General features: G+C 46.7%; 1 protein-coding gene across 5 annotated transcripts; it reads left to right on the top strand.

The window, feature by feature from the left end:
* Positions 1-417: 417 nt before the first annotated feature.
* On the top strand, positions 418-12,706 carry LOC126947431 (inositol hexakisphosphate and diphosphoinositol-pentakisphosphate kinase 1-like). 5 transcript variants are annotated; one of them, XM_050778081.1, is made up of 11 exons: positions 418-496; positions 6,914-7,007; positions 7,275-7,449; positions 8,209-8,404; positions 8,857-8,947; positions 9,159-9,244; positions 9,559-9,713; positions 9,856-9,957; positions 10,423-10,584; positions 10,688-10,828; positions 12,604-12,705. In XM_050778081.1, exons 3-10 carry the CDS (start codon positions 7,303-7,305, stop codon positions 10,811-10,813), a joined length of 1,065 nt encoding a protein of 354 aa, XP_050634038.1. In that variant the 5' UTR covers positions 418-496; positions 6,914-7,007; positions 7,275-7,302; the 3' UTR covers positions 10,814-10,828; positions 12,604-12,705. The 5 variants fall into 5 exon arrangements, with proteins under 5 accessions (XP_050634038.1, XP_050634040.1, XP_050634042.1 ...); XM_050778083.1 differs by lacking the exon at positions 6,914-7,007 and having other exon boundaries at positions 436-496; positions 7,186-7,449; XM_050778085.1 differs by lacking the exon at positions 6,914-7,007 and having other exon boundaries at positions 451-496; positions 12,604-12,706.
* Positions 12,707-13,263: the final 557 nt, after the last annotated feature.

The raw sequence follows: 13,263 nt of genomic DNA, 5'->3' as shown, positions 1-13,263 counted from the left end.
TTTCTTATCTGCTTCTCTCCTTGTGTTTTTTTTGTCTCCAGTCTCTCTGTCACTCCTCTTTATATCTGTTAATATTTTCAACCTTTATTTATTGGATCTGTACATATATGAAACCCTGTTTTGTCTCATAAGACAAATGGAAGACCTGGTTTTGCTCTGAAGGAGTAGCAATGGCACAAACTCTGCCTCTTCCACTTTCTCAGCATCAGGCTTCCCACCCCCACCGTCGTCTCATGGAACGTCCCTGTCTAGACCACGCATCTGGACTTTGGCGACGCAGTAAGAAATCAAAGGAAGGGAGCATCAAGTTGCATTCCCTCCCGGAGCCACCAGGGGTCACGCTCCTCCGCGCAGAAGCGCCGGCCAACGCAGCCTGACTCTGTTGCCGGTGCGCGCCCTTCTCTGATTGGTGGCAGGGCAAAGAAGTCGCGCTTTGATTGGGCCGCTGTCAGGTGTCGCTGCCGGCAGGTTCGGCTGCGCGAGTGGAGGGAGGCGGGTGAGTGAGGGCCGGGGGCGGTGGGGGAGTGGCTGGGGCTGGGGGCGGTATCGGAGGGGGTGGGCGCGGTAGAGTGGGCTTGGTGGATTCCCGGAGCAGCGGTTCGTTCTGGGTGGGCTCCGCTTTGGGAGGAGGCCCAGCGGAGGGGCCTTAGTGTCAGCGTAGGGAGAGTGGGGCGGCCAAGGCGGGGGCGGGCAAAGGCTAGTGGAGTCGGGATGGGAGGGCGGTATTCGTGACCCGGAGCTTTGCGAGGAGAGTACCGAGGAGAGGGTCGGCGGGAGAGAAGGTGGATGGGTATGTGGGGGTCTGCGTGAGGAAGAGGGGGTCCTGCGGGAGGATGGAGGAGCGGAGTCGTACAAGGGAGAGGATCAAGGTGGAAGGGATCTGCGCCAGGAGGGGTGGGGCTGGAGTCCAGCGGAAAGGGGGTAGCTTGAGGAATGGGTTTGCGGCGGAGAGAAGACAGCCTCGAGAGAGGGGTGGTGTGAGGAAAGAATGGATGGCAGGCCGTCTTTGTGGGGGGTCACTGGGGGTCAATATAAAGATGTCACCCAGTATGGTGACTCGTGCGAGGGGGTGAAGGAGTTTAATACTGGGGAATCAGTGAGTGAGAGGATTAGTTGGATTAATGGAATTAGTTGACCAATGATGCGGGACGGGATGGGGAGGCTGCAGTCAGTATTGGGGCAAGAGTCGTAGCAAGTTGGGAAAAGAAGATGGAACGAAGCAGCTGATACTGAGAACAGGGAGAGGAGCACAGTTGATCAGAGTCGGAAGGAGGAGTGTGTCTGAAGAATTAAAAATTGCATTAAGAAGGAAGTGAGGTGTCCACTGTTCAAGGTGGGCAGAAAATAGTGTTGGTGGCCTGAGGAGTTTTTCTGTGTTGGAAGTATTCCTGCCTGGAATTTGTATTGATATTTCCTCTTCACTACCAATGGAGTCCACCATCAAGTGCATAGTGATTTAGGAAATTAAATATATGCAAGCAGCCCTAAAGTCAAAGGGATAAAGAAGTTACACCGTGTGCCCTCCCTTCTACCCCTTCTCCAGATCTGATTTAACATAGATGTTCCTGAGAAGATTGCCTGCCTGCCCCTCCCTCCTTACCTTACTCGCCTATCTCCTTGCTTCTTTCCTTATATTCACGTTGATTCCTGTCAGCCTAAGACTGCCCTTTATCCCAGTGTGGAGTGTGAAGTTTTCTTTTATTTCCCAACACAGTTTGGGAGAGAGGCGGATGGGGAGAAGAGCATGGAAAACAGGGAAGCGGCTCTGGGAACACCACATTAAAGTCCAGAGGTGCATCTAAATAAATCCTGGCTTATTTCATAGCTATTTCTGTCAGGCTTCTATTTTTGCTTTGTTAACTGGGAATTTAGACCTTTCGTCTCTCTTCAGCCACTTATTTGTAAACAGTCTCTTCCCTATTCTATTACTTACCATGCCTCGTTATGTAGTTGCAATAGAATTTCAAGACCAAGACTGTACAGTCAGTAGAAAACGAGGAAAGGACTCAATGGAAGAAAGGGCAAAGGGTTAGGAATCTTAGGCTTGAGAGAAAGTCCCTGCTTCAGAGCGAGGATGAAGAATGCAACAAAATTCTAATTGCTCAAACTATACAGGGACCTTGGGAATGTCCCAAGTCAGAGAAATTGGGTCAGGTCACTGAAAAGGAATTCAAAAAATAGCCTTTTTATCAGGGGGAAGAGTGTGTATAAGACCTGCAGTGCACAACTAGAAATATTAAGTCTAAGGAGAATGTCGCACCCCCGTGGCAGCTGAGAAGTAAAGACAGCAGATGATGAAGACTGGAAAGGTTGAGAGTTCGAGGTCTATTTAAAGGTCCTCTAGATTTCTTTCTTTCTCTCTCTCTCTTTCTTTCTTTCTCTCTCTCTCTCTCTTTCTTTCTTTCTTTCTTTCTTTCTTTCTCTCTTCTTTTTCTTTCTTTTCTTTCCCTCCCTCCCTCCCTCCCTCCCTTCCTTCCCTCCTTCCTTCCCTCCCTCCCTCCCTCCCTCCCTTTCTTTCCTTTCTTTCCTCAGGATTTTCACTCTTGTCGCCCAGGCTGGAGTGCAGTGTCGCGATTTCAGCTCACTGCAACCTCCGCCTCCTGGGTTGAAGCGATTCTCCAGCCTCAGTCTTCTGAGTAGCTGGGATTACAGGTGCGCGCCACCCCACCTGGCTAATTTTTTATATGTTTAGTGGAGACGCGGTTTCGCCATGTTGGCCAGGCTGTTCTTGAACTCCTGACTTCAAGTGATCTGCCTGCCTTGGCCTCCCAAAGTGCTGAGATTACAGGCGTGAGCCATCGTGCCCGGCAGTCAGCTAGAACTTTCTAGTCAAAATTGCAAACCCCAGTCGTAGTGAAAGAGTTTAAAATAAGGATAGAGGAAATAATTATTCAAGGCTATTTTCAAAATCTATGAGACTAATTACATATATAAGATATCACTTCTGTAAGACAAGTTCATTTACTTAAGGAGTTAGTGGCTTTTACTAGAGTCACTGGTCAGTGTTTCTGAGAGCTTTTGGAGACCATGGAAAATTGCTGATGTATGACTCAATTTTTATTTTTGGAAAATAATAACAGATATTCATATCCTTACAATTCATATGAACAAATGTTAACCTTTTGTGTATTTGCTTCAGATCTTTTTTACAATTGAAATAAACATTGTAGATAAGGTTATGAAGTACCATTTGAATCCCTAGTTCCATTCTCCCTTCTCAAAAGTAACCCCTATCGGCCGGGCGCGGTGGCTCAAGCCTGTAATCCCAGCACTTTGGGAGGCCGAGGCGGGTGGATCACGAGGTCAGGAGATCGAGACCATCCTGGCTAACATGGTGAAACCCCGTCTCTACTAAAAATACAAAAAACTAGCCGGGCATGGTGGCGGGCGCCTGTAGTCCCAGCTACTCGGAGGCTGAGGGCGGGAGAATGGCGTGAACCCGGGAGGCGGAGCTTGCAGTGAGCCGAGATCGCGCCACTGCACTCCAGCCTGGGCGACACAGCGAGACTCCGTCTCAAAAAAAAAAAAAAAAAAAAAAAGTAACCCCTATCATGAATTTGATGTCTTTCTTTCCAGTCCCTGTTTTTTTACTTCTACTAATTATATATACAGTCATAAACCATATGTAATATTTTTATTTATACAAATAGAATTGTGCTGCAGGTATGTCTCTGCAGTTTGTATTTGGAAACTGTCCATTTATTATATACAACTTTTATTTTTGCATTGCTATTAGTCTGTCATTTCTTTTTTTTTTTTTTTTTTTTTTTTTTTTTTTTTTTGAGACGGAGTCTCACTCTGTCGCCCAGGCGGGAGTGCAGTGGCCGGATCTCAGCTCACTGCAAGCTCTGCCTCCCGGGTTTATGCCATTCTCCTGCCTCAGCCTCCTGAGTAGCTGGGACTACAGGCGCCCGCCACCTCGCCCGGCTAGTTTTTTTGTACTTTTTAGTAGAGACGGGGTTTCACCGTGTTCACCAGGATGGTCTCGATCTCCTGACCTCGTGATCCGCCCATCTCGGCCTCCCAAAGTGCTGGGATTACAGGCTTGAGCCACCGCGCCCGGCCTTGTCATTTCTGTATACAACGTTATATTTATCGATTCTGCTTGTAACCTCTGAACTGTTTTGTTTTCCTCATTACCAACAGAGAGATGAAGAAGGTTAAGAACTTCCTCACAAAAGTCTTCTTATGTAGGAGAATTTCTCTACAGCAGGGTTTCTCCACCTCAGCACTACTGAGATTTAAGGCTGGATAATTCTTGGTTGTGAGGAGATATCTTATCTTATGCATTTTAGAATGTTCAGCAGTATCCCTGGCATCTACTCACTAGACACCAATAGTACCTTTCCAATTGTGACAACCAAAAATGTCTCCTGCCAAACGTCCCCTGTGCAGCAAAATCACAGCTAGTTGAGAACCACTACGTTACTTGTGTGTACACAGAAGTGGAACTGCTGGTTCAAGTTGAAGTCTTTTTTTTTTTTTTTTGAGACAGTCTTGCTCTGTCACCCAGGCTAGAGTGCAGTGGTGGGATCTCGGCTCACTGCATGCTCTGCCTACCAGGCTCATGCCATTCTCCTGCCTCAGCCTCCCGAGTAGCTGGGACTATAGGCGCCCGCCACCACGCCCAGCTAATTGTTTTTTTTTTTTGTATTTTTAGTAGAGACGGGGTTTTGCCGTGTTAGCCAGGATGATCTTGATCTCCTGACCTCGTGATCCACCCGCCTTGGCCTCCCAAAGTGCTGGGATTACAGGCATGGGCCACCGCACCCGGCCCTCAAGTTAAAGTCTTAAGATATTCTTACTTGCTGGGCGCGGTGGCTCACGCCTGTAATCCCAGCACTTTGGGAGGCCGAGACAGCCGGATCACGAGGTCAGGAGATCGAGACCATCCTGGCTGACACGGTGAAACCCTGTCTCTACTAAAAAATACAGAAAACTAGCCGGGCGAGGTGGCAGGCGCCTGTAGTCCCAGCTACTCGGGAGGCTGAGGCAGGAAAATGGCGTGAACCCGGGAGGCGGAGCTTGCAGTGAGCTGAGATCCGGCCACTGCACTCCAGCCTGGGCGGCAGAGCGAGACTCCGTCTCAAAAAAAAAAAAAAGAAAAAAAAAAAAAAAAAAGATATTCTTACTTGTACAGTTTTAGACAGGATTTTTTTTTTTTTTTAACTGTAGCTCCTGGTGTGAATGACCTTGGCCTAGACTAACACTGGTTCTATAGTACCAGGAGACACTAGAGAGAACATTGAGATTTCAGTTTGAGAATGGGTTGGAGACTGCTGTATGGATGTCTGTCTCCTCAACCTCCCAACCACACTAGACCTCTTTCCCTGAATAGATTTTCTGAATTTGGGCATCTGTCTTTTATTATTATTATTATTATTATTACTATTATTATTATTATCATCATTATTTGAGGCAGGGTCTTGCTGTGTCACCCAGACTGGAGTGCAGTGGCACGATCATGGCTCACTGCAGACTTGACCTCTTGTGCTTAAACAATCCTTCCACCTCAGCCTATTGAGTAGCCGGGGCCACTGGTGTGTACAACTCACTATGCCTGGCTAATTTTAAAAAACTTTTTGCCTGGGTATGGTAGTTCACGCCTGTAATCCCAGCACTTTGGGAATCTGAGGTGGGGGGATCACGAGGTCAGGAGTTTAAGACCAGCCTGGTCAGCATGGTGAAACTCTATCTCTACTATAAAGTAAAATATAAAAAAATTGGCCGGGCATGGTGTGGTGTGCCTGTGGTCTCAGCTACTTGGGAGGCTGAGGCAGGAGAATTGCTTAAACTCGGAAGGCAGAGGTTGCAGTGAGCTGAGGTCACACCACTGCACTCCAGCCTGGGTGACAGAGCGAGACTCTGTCTCAAGAAAAAAAGAAAAAAAAATTTTTTTCTTTTGAAGCAGGGTCTTTTTCCGTTACCCAGGCTGGAGTGCAGTAGTACAATCACCGCTCACTGCAGTCCCGACCTTTTAGGCTTAAACAATCCTCCCAGCTTAGCCTCCCAAGTAGCTGGGACCACAGGCACGTGCCACCATGCCCGGCTAATTTAAGAAGCTTTTGTATAGGTCCTGTCTCCCTATATTGCCCAGGCTGGTCTCGAACTCTTAGGCTCAAGCAGTCATCCTGTTTCAGCCTCCCAAAGTGCTGGGATTACAGGCATGAGCCCCTGCGTGCAGCCTTAATTTTTTTTTGTAGAGATGGGGTCTTGCTATGTTGCCCTGGCTGGTCTCAAACTCCTGAGCCCAAGCAATCCTCCTGCCTCAGTTTCCTAAAATACTGGAATTATAGGGATGCACCATGGCATCTGGCTGGGCAACTGTCTTTTAAGGTGGAGTAGATGAAAGAGAGAGAGCATGGGGGTTTTATTATTTTTTTAATTTTTGGTTTGAGAGAGGGTCTCACTCTGTCACCCAGGCTGGAGTGCAATGGCGTGATCTCGGCTCACTGCAATGTCCATATCCTGGGCTCAAATGATCCTCTTGCCTCAGCCTCCCAAGTAGCTGGGACTACAGGCATGCACCACCATGCCTGCCTAATTTTTGTATTTTTTTGTAGAAACTGGGTTTCGACATGTTGCCCAGGCTGGTCTCGAACTCCTGGACTCAAGTGATCCATCCTCCTCAGCCTCCCAAAACACTGGAATTATAGGTGTAAGCCAGTGTGCCTGGCCTTAATGTTCTGATATAATACTTAGAATGTAGGGTACCCTCAATAAATATTTTTGAGTGAATCTTTGGGAAGAATGAAGATGAGGTTTAAGGGGAAAGGCAGCTGAGCTCTCTCATTCCTCTGCCTTTGAATTAAATCACTGAATTCAACACTACTGTGAGGAGGTGGAAAAGGACTAGGAACATTGTGGAATGAGTCAAAGTTTGAAATGTCACTCTAACCTTCTCTTCTGGTAGGACTCAACAGTAGCCTTCCTTGAGGACCTGCCTTTCCCATTTGCTGCCTGAAGTTAATGTTTCTTGCTGGCCAAATCAGGGACATGCAGGCATTGTAAGGGCTGATTATCTGATCCTCTTACTAATTTACTGCTTGGGGTGGGGTGAGCAGGGAGGAAAAGGGATACCTTGGTTTTTCTTTTATGGCTCTTTTAGCATCTCAAGTCATAGCCCATATGCCTCCTTTCTTGTTGATCCTTCTTCCTATAGCTTTGTTTTGTTTCCCCTTATAGTTCCCTCTTATGCTTTTCATCTCCATCCCCATCCCCACCCACTGCCAGGGGGCTTGGGTTCTGAGCTGATGGGGTACCCCCCTCTGCAGAGCGGGATGAGTGGGTGTTCCGGCAGGGATGTGGTCATTGACGGCCAGTGAGGGCGAGAGTACCACTGCCCACTTCTTCCTTGGAGCTGGAGATGAGGGGCTGGGCACCCGTGGAATAGGCATGAGGCCAGAAGAGAGTGACAGCGAGCTCCTTGAGGACGAGGAGGATGAAGTGGTAAGAATGGGGAAAATGATATAACTTGGTGTTGGAGCCTCTGTCCTCGAGAATTAAGATTCTATTGGTTGGAGATACCTCTCTGTTCTTTCCAAATGCATAGACTCCATGTCATAAACAGGCCCTATCCTGGTTTAGGGGAGGGGCAGTAGAGATTGGTTAGGTTGCCTCTCTTAGAAACCCCTGCCTTGGCCGGGTGTGGGTAATCCCAACACTTTGGGAGGCCAAGGCAGCTGGATCATTTGAGGTCAGGAGTTCGAAACCAGCCTGTCCAACATGGTGAAACCCTGTCTCTACTACAAATACAAAAATTAACTGGGCATGGTGGTGAGTGCCTGTAATCCCAGCTACTGGGGAGGCTGAGGCAGGAGAATCACTTGAGCCCAAGAGTTGGAGGTTGCAGTGAGCAGAAATCATGCCACTGCACTCCAGCCTGGGCGACAGAGTGAGACTCCGTCTCAAAAAAAAGAAAAAAAGAAACCCCTGCCCTTAGGATCTTCCTGTTGTCTCATGGTTGTTGGTTCTCTAGCTCTCCTGCTTGAGCACGTATTTCCTATTGTGGAAAGGCTCCTATTCTGTAGGCAGTTGGAATCCCTAGCTGTGCCCCAACCTAGATCAAAGTTAGGAGGCACCCTTTATTCCATAGGTCCAGAGTCCTGGCAAGAAACTCTGTGCCCTAAGAAGATAAGACAGTGTTCCCAGAAGGGGGTGATAATGGTGGAAAGTTCTTGAGTTTCTGATAGCACTTCCTCTCTGTAGCCTCCTGAACCTCAGATCATTGTTGGCATCTGTGCCATGACCAAGAAATCCAAGTCCAAGCCAATGACTCAAATCCTAGAGCGACTCTGCAGATTTGACTACCTGACTGTTATCATTCTGGGAGAAGATGTAATCCTTAATGAACCTGTGGAAAACTGGCCATCCTGCCACTGTCTCATCTCTTTCCACTCCAAAGGTTGGGGTCTGGGAAGGAAAATGGGAGGGAATGGTGGTGGGAATACTGGTTTGGGACATGAGGTTCTTATTGTCTTATTTCCTTAGTAAAGAGCCATCAGCTACTTGTGACACACTAGAGAATGGTGCCAAGGAGTTTGCTTTCCCTGCATCTTGGAGGAGTTGCTGGGGATTTAAAGCCTATAGTCTAACCTCAGGACAACTCTAAGTCTCTTAGGATCTCTGGACAGAGTTGGGTCTCTGGAAGGACTGTAAAAATAATTTCTGTTTTACTTTTTCTTGATAAATATCCTAGACTTGGGGAGCTGGGCAGAAGAATAAGTGATGGATTGAATGGGTAGAGGAGCTCAGTGGCAGCTAGTCGCTTTAATATGTCTTTCTGTCTCTCTTGCTCTTTTCTCATTCTCTTTCTCTCCCTTTCTTTTGTCTCTTTATTTCGTGTCTCCATTCCAGGCTTCCCTCTGGACAAAGCTGTTGCTTACTCCAAGCTTCGAAACCCCTTTCTTATCAATGATCTGGCCATGCAGTATTACATCCAAGATAGGTATAACTTCCTGTTGACCAGTGAGATGGGTGGCTTTGGGATCATGCATGTTCAGGGAACCCACTCTGAGAAGGGCAGAGTCAAACAAACATGCCTAATTTTTGTTCATAATTTTGTGCCCTGGTGTCTTTAAATCCTGTACAAATGAAATCCCCAGGCTCTCCCCTTAGTTACTCCCACCTCTCCCAGCTATTTTATTTGGGGGTGACAGGAGGGAGGTGTACCGGATCCTGCAGGAAGAGGGTATTGATCTGCCTCGATATGCTGTGCTCAACCGTGATCCTGCCCGGCCTGATGGTGAGTACCTGGCCTGAGGGAGGGTTAGTCCTGCCTTTCCTTGCTTTCTATGACTTAGCCACGTTTCCATCTTCTAGACATCTCCTATATACCACCTATCTATGTGGGGTTTTGGTTATTGGATTATGGGTGGGGTTAGAGCCATAAGTCTTCGGACAGAGTCTTGGACCTGTTATATAGAGATTTTACCTCATCTATTACAAAGATACGGTCATAAAAATTTGAGGGTTATAGAGATGAAAACCTGGGGAAATGAGAATTAGTAATATTCCATAACCATAGGCCATAGGAATGACCACACACCCACCTTTCAGAATGCAACCTGATAGAAGGTGAAGACCAAGTAGAGGTCAATGGAGCTGTCTTTCCCAAGCCCTTTGTGGAGAAGCCAGTGAGTGCAGAAGACCACAATGTTTACATCTACTACCCCAGCTCAGCTGGAGGAGGAAGCCAGCGTCTCTTTCGTAAGGTAGGGGAGACATTTGAGCATCTGGAGAGTCAGAGAGGTAAAAGGGCAAGGATGAGGTCGTGGGGAAGGAAGATGGAGAATTTGGGGACAGAAGAGAGAGTTGAGGCAACATTGTTTTTTCTTCTTTTTTTTTCTCTTGAAGATTGGCAGCCGAAGCAGTGTTTACTCTCCTGAGAGCAGCGTCCGAAAGACGGGGTCGTACATCTATGAGGAATTTATGCCAACAGATGGCACAGATGTCAAGGTTATGGTGGATACAGGGATTTAAGAGGTTACAGATGTCTGGGTGGGGATGGGGTACTTGGGAAGCAGGTGGAAGTATATGGGGAGGAGGTCCTAGAAAATAACATGATGTGAATGTGATTGGCTTTCATATTCAGGTGAAGTTAATGAGTGGAGGATTCAGACATTCACATTTTCACTATCAGAGCAAGGGCAAGGCTGACTTAGAAAAATGGTATAATGTTGGTAAATTATTGTTTAATAAGGACTGTCTGACAGTAGTGGAGTCCCGAGGAGAAATTCGTAATGATACTTGAGTAGGGCTCAGTAGGAAAAATGTTGGTCAGTCCCCTTAATGCTCAGGATTTGTTGGTTTTGTTTTTGTTGTTGTTTTACTCTGAAACTAGTCTACAGACCTAGTGCTCATATTGTCTTCTCATATACAGGGTGAGCTGTGGGCATACTCAGTGATGCTATGTACCTGCAGGTGTATACAGTGGGGCCAGATTATGCCCATGCTGAAGCTAGAAAGTCTCCAGCTTTGGATGGGAAGGTTGAACGAGACAGTGAGGGGAAAGAGATTCGATATCCAGTCATGCTGACTGCCATGGAAAAGCTGGTGGCCAGGAAAGTCTGCGTAGCTTTCAAGGTAGAGGAGGGCCCAGGGAGGTTGCGAAATGAGGGAGAAAGGAAGGAACAGGGGTCCAGGAAGAGTAACTGTCTTGTTCTCATCTTTCTTCTTTTCCTTGCAGCAAACAGTTTGTGGGTTTGACCTTCTTCGTGCCAATGGTCATTCCTTTGTGTGTGATGTCAATGGTTTTAGTTTTGTCAAGAACTCGATGAAATACTATGATGACTGTGCCAAGATTCTGGGGTAAGAGACACAGTGGTCTGTGCTGGGGAAAATAGGCTTACAGAAGAATATTTGAAAGTTTTTGCTTTATTTTAAATATCATAAAGATGATTTAAAAGTGAAAAAGCAGGCCAGGTGCGGTGGCTCATGCCTGTAAATTCAGCACTTTGAGAGGCTGAGACAGGTGGGTCACCTGAGGTCAGGAGTTAGAGACCAGCCTGGCCAACATGGTGAAACCCTGTTTCTACTAAAGATACAAAATTAGCCAGGCATGGTGGTGCAGGCCTGTAATCCCAGCTACCAGGGAGGCTGTGGCAGGAGAATCACTTGAAGGCAGGAGGTGAAGGTTGCAGTGAGCCGAGATCGTGCCATAGTACTCCAGCCTGGGCGACAAGAGCGAAACTCTGTCTCAATAAATAAATAAATTAAATAAATAAATAAAAATAAGAAAGAAAGAAGGGGCTCCTCAGGCTCCTTGCCTTTCTAACACTGCCCCTCCAGAGACCATTGTTGTTACAAGTTTTAGACATAACAATTTATCTTTTTCTGCCATATCTAAGCTGTATTTATTTTACTAAATGTGGTCATACTATAATACTGCTCTGCAACTTGACTTTCCAAGAAAATTTGTCACATAATGTATAAACCATTCGAAAATATATAAGGAATGATGACTATAGTGAGCATCTATGTATTCACCACCTAGCTTATGAAATAAAATGTTAGGAATATAGGCCGGGCACGGTGGCTCACGCCTGTAATCCCAGCACTTTGGGAGGCCGAGGCAGGTGGATCATCTGCCGTCAGGAGTTTGAGACCAGCCTGACCAACATGGTGAAACCTCATTTCTACTAAAAATACAAAAATTGGGCAGGCCCGGTGGCTTCCGCCTGTAATCCCAGCACTTTGGGGAGGCCGAGGTGCATGGATCACTTGAGGTCAGGACTGGTGAGACCAGCCTGGCCAGCATGGTGAAACCCCGTCTCTGCTAAAAATACACACACAAAAAAAACTGGCTGGCATAATGGCGGGTACCGGTAATCCCAGCTACTTGGGAGGCTGAGACAGGAGAATCACTTGAACCCGGGAGGCGGAGATTGCAGCGAGGTGAGATCATGCCACTGCACTCCAGCCTGAGTGACAGGAGTGAGACTCCATCTCAAAACAAAACAAAACAAAAACAAAGAATTAGCCATGGTCAGGTGGGCCCCTGTCATCTCAGCTGCTCAGGAGGCTGAGGCAGTAGAATTGCTTGATCCCAGGAGGTGGAGATTGCAGTGAACTGAGATCATGCCGTTGCACTCCAGCCTGGGCAACAACAGCGAAACTCTGTCTCAAAAAAAAATATATATATTATAGATATATACACATACATACACACATACATATATAGGTACACATATGTGTATATATGTATATATGTACATATATATGTATATATACACATACATGTATAGATACATATGTGTAGACACACACGTGTGTATGTATACATGTATGTGTATGTGTATATATATTTTTATATATATATGTAATTGAAGCCCCTATATACTCCTCCCTGGTAACATCCCCTCCTCATCCCCAGAGGGAACCACAATCCATAATTTTGGTGTTTGTCATTCCCATATATTTATTTATATTTTTACTGTCTATGTATGGGTATTTGTTTGTATGTTTTTAGACTTCATATCAACATTATTCTTCTGCCTGCAGCCTGCTTGTTTTTGTGAGCTTCATTCATATGAGTAGTTCTGGTTTATTTGTTTTTACATGGCTTCTTTGTTTCTCTTTCTAGGAATACCATTAATGCGGGAGCTTGCCCCACAGTTCCAGATTCCATGGTCCATCCCCACAGAGGCTGAGGACATTCCCATTGTTCCTACCACATCTGGCACTATGTAAGCAAAAGTAAAAGGTCTGGAGTAACCTACTTAAGACCCATGGGACTCCTTCAGCCAGGCTACTGGTTACTTCCTGACCCCAACACTATCTGACTAACGGAGCCTGGGCCTCTTATACACAGTCTTCTTAACTCCACTTATATTCTCTGCCTTTTTTTTTTTGAGACAGAGTCTTGCTGTGTTGCCCAGGCTGGAGTGCAGTGGCATGATCTTGGCCCACAGCAACCTCCACCTCCTGGGTTCAGGTGAGCACATCTGGCTAATTTTTGTGTTTTTTGGGTTTTTTTGTTTTTTTTTTTTTTTTTGAGACGGAGTCTGGCTCTGTCGCCCAGGCTGGAGTGCAGTGGCCGGATCTCAGCTTACTGCAAGCTCCACCTCCCGGATTTATGCCATTCTCCTGCCTCAGCCTCCCAAGTAGCTGGGACTACAGGCGCCCGCCACCTCGCCTGGCTAGTTTTTTGTATTTTTTAGTAGAGACGGGGTTTCACCGTGTTAGTCAGGATGGTCTTGATCTCCTAACCTCGTGATGCGCCCGTCTCGGCCTCCCAAAGTGCTGGGACTACAGGCTTGAGCC

This window comes from Macaca thibetana, unplaced genomic scaffold (genome assembly GCF_024542745.1).
Source record: "Macaca thibetana thibetana isolate TM-01 unplaced genomic scaffold, ASM2454274v1 unplaced_scaffolds302, whole genome shotgun sequence".
NCBI classification, from domain to species: domain Eukaryota; kingdom Metazoa; phylum Chordata; class Mammalia; order Primates; family Cercopithecidae; genus Macaca; species Macaca thibetana.
The sequence above is the reverse complement of the archived record's forward strand: the minus strand, read 5'-3'. Positions and strand labels throughout refer to the sequence as shown.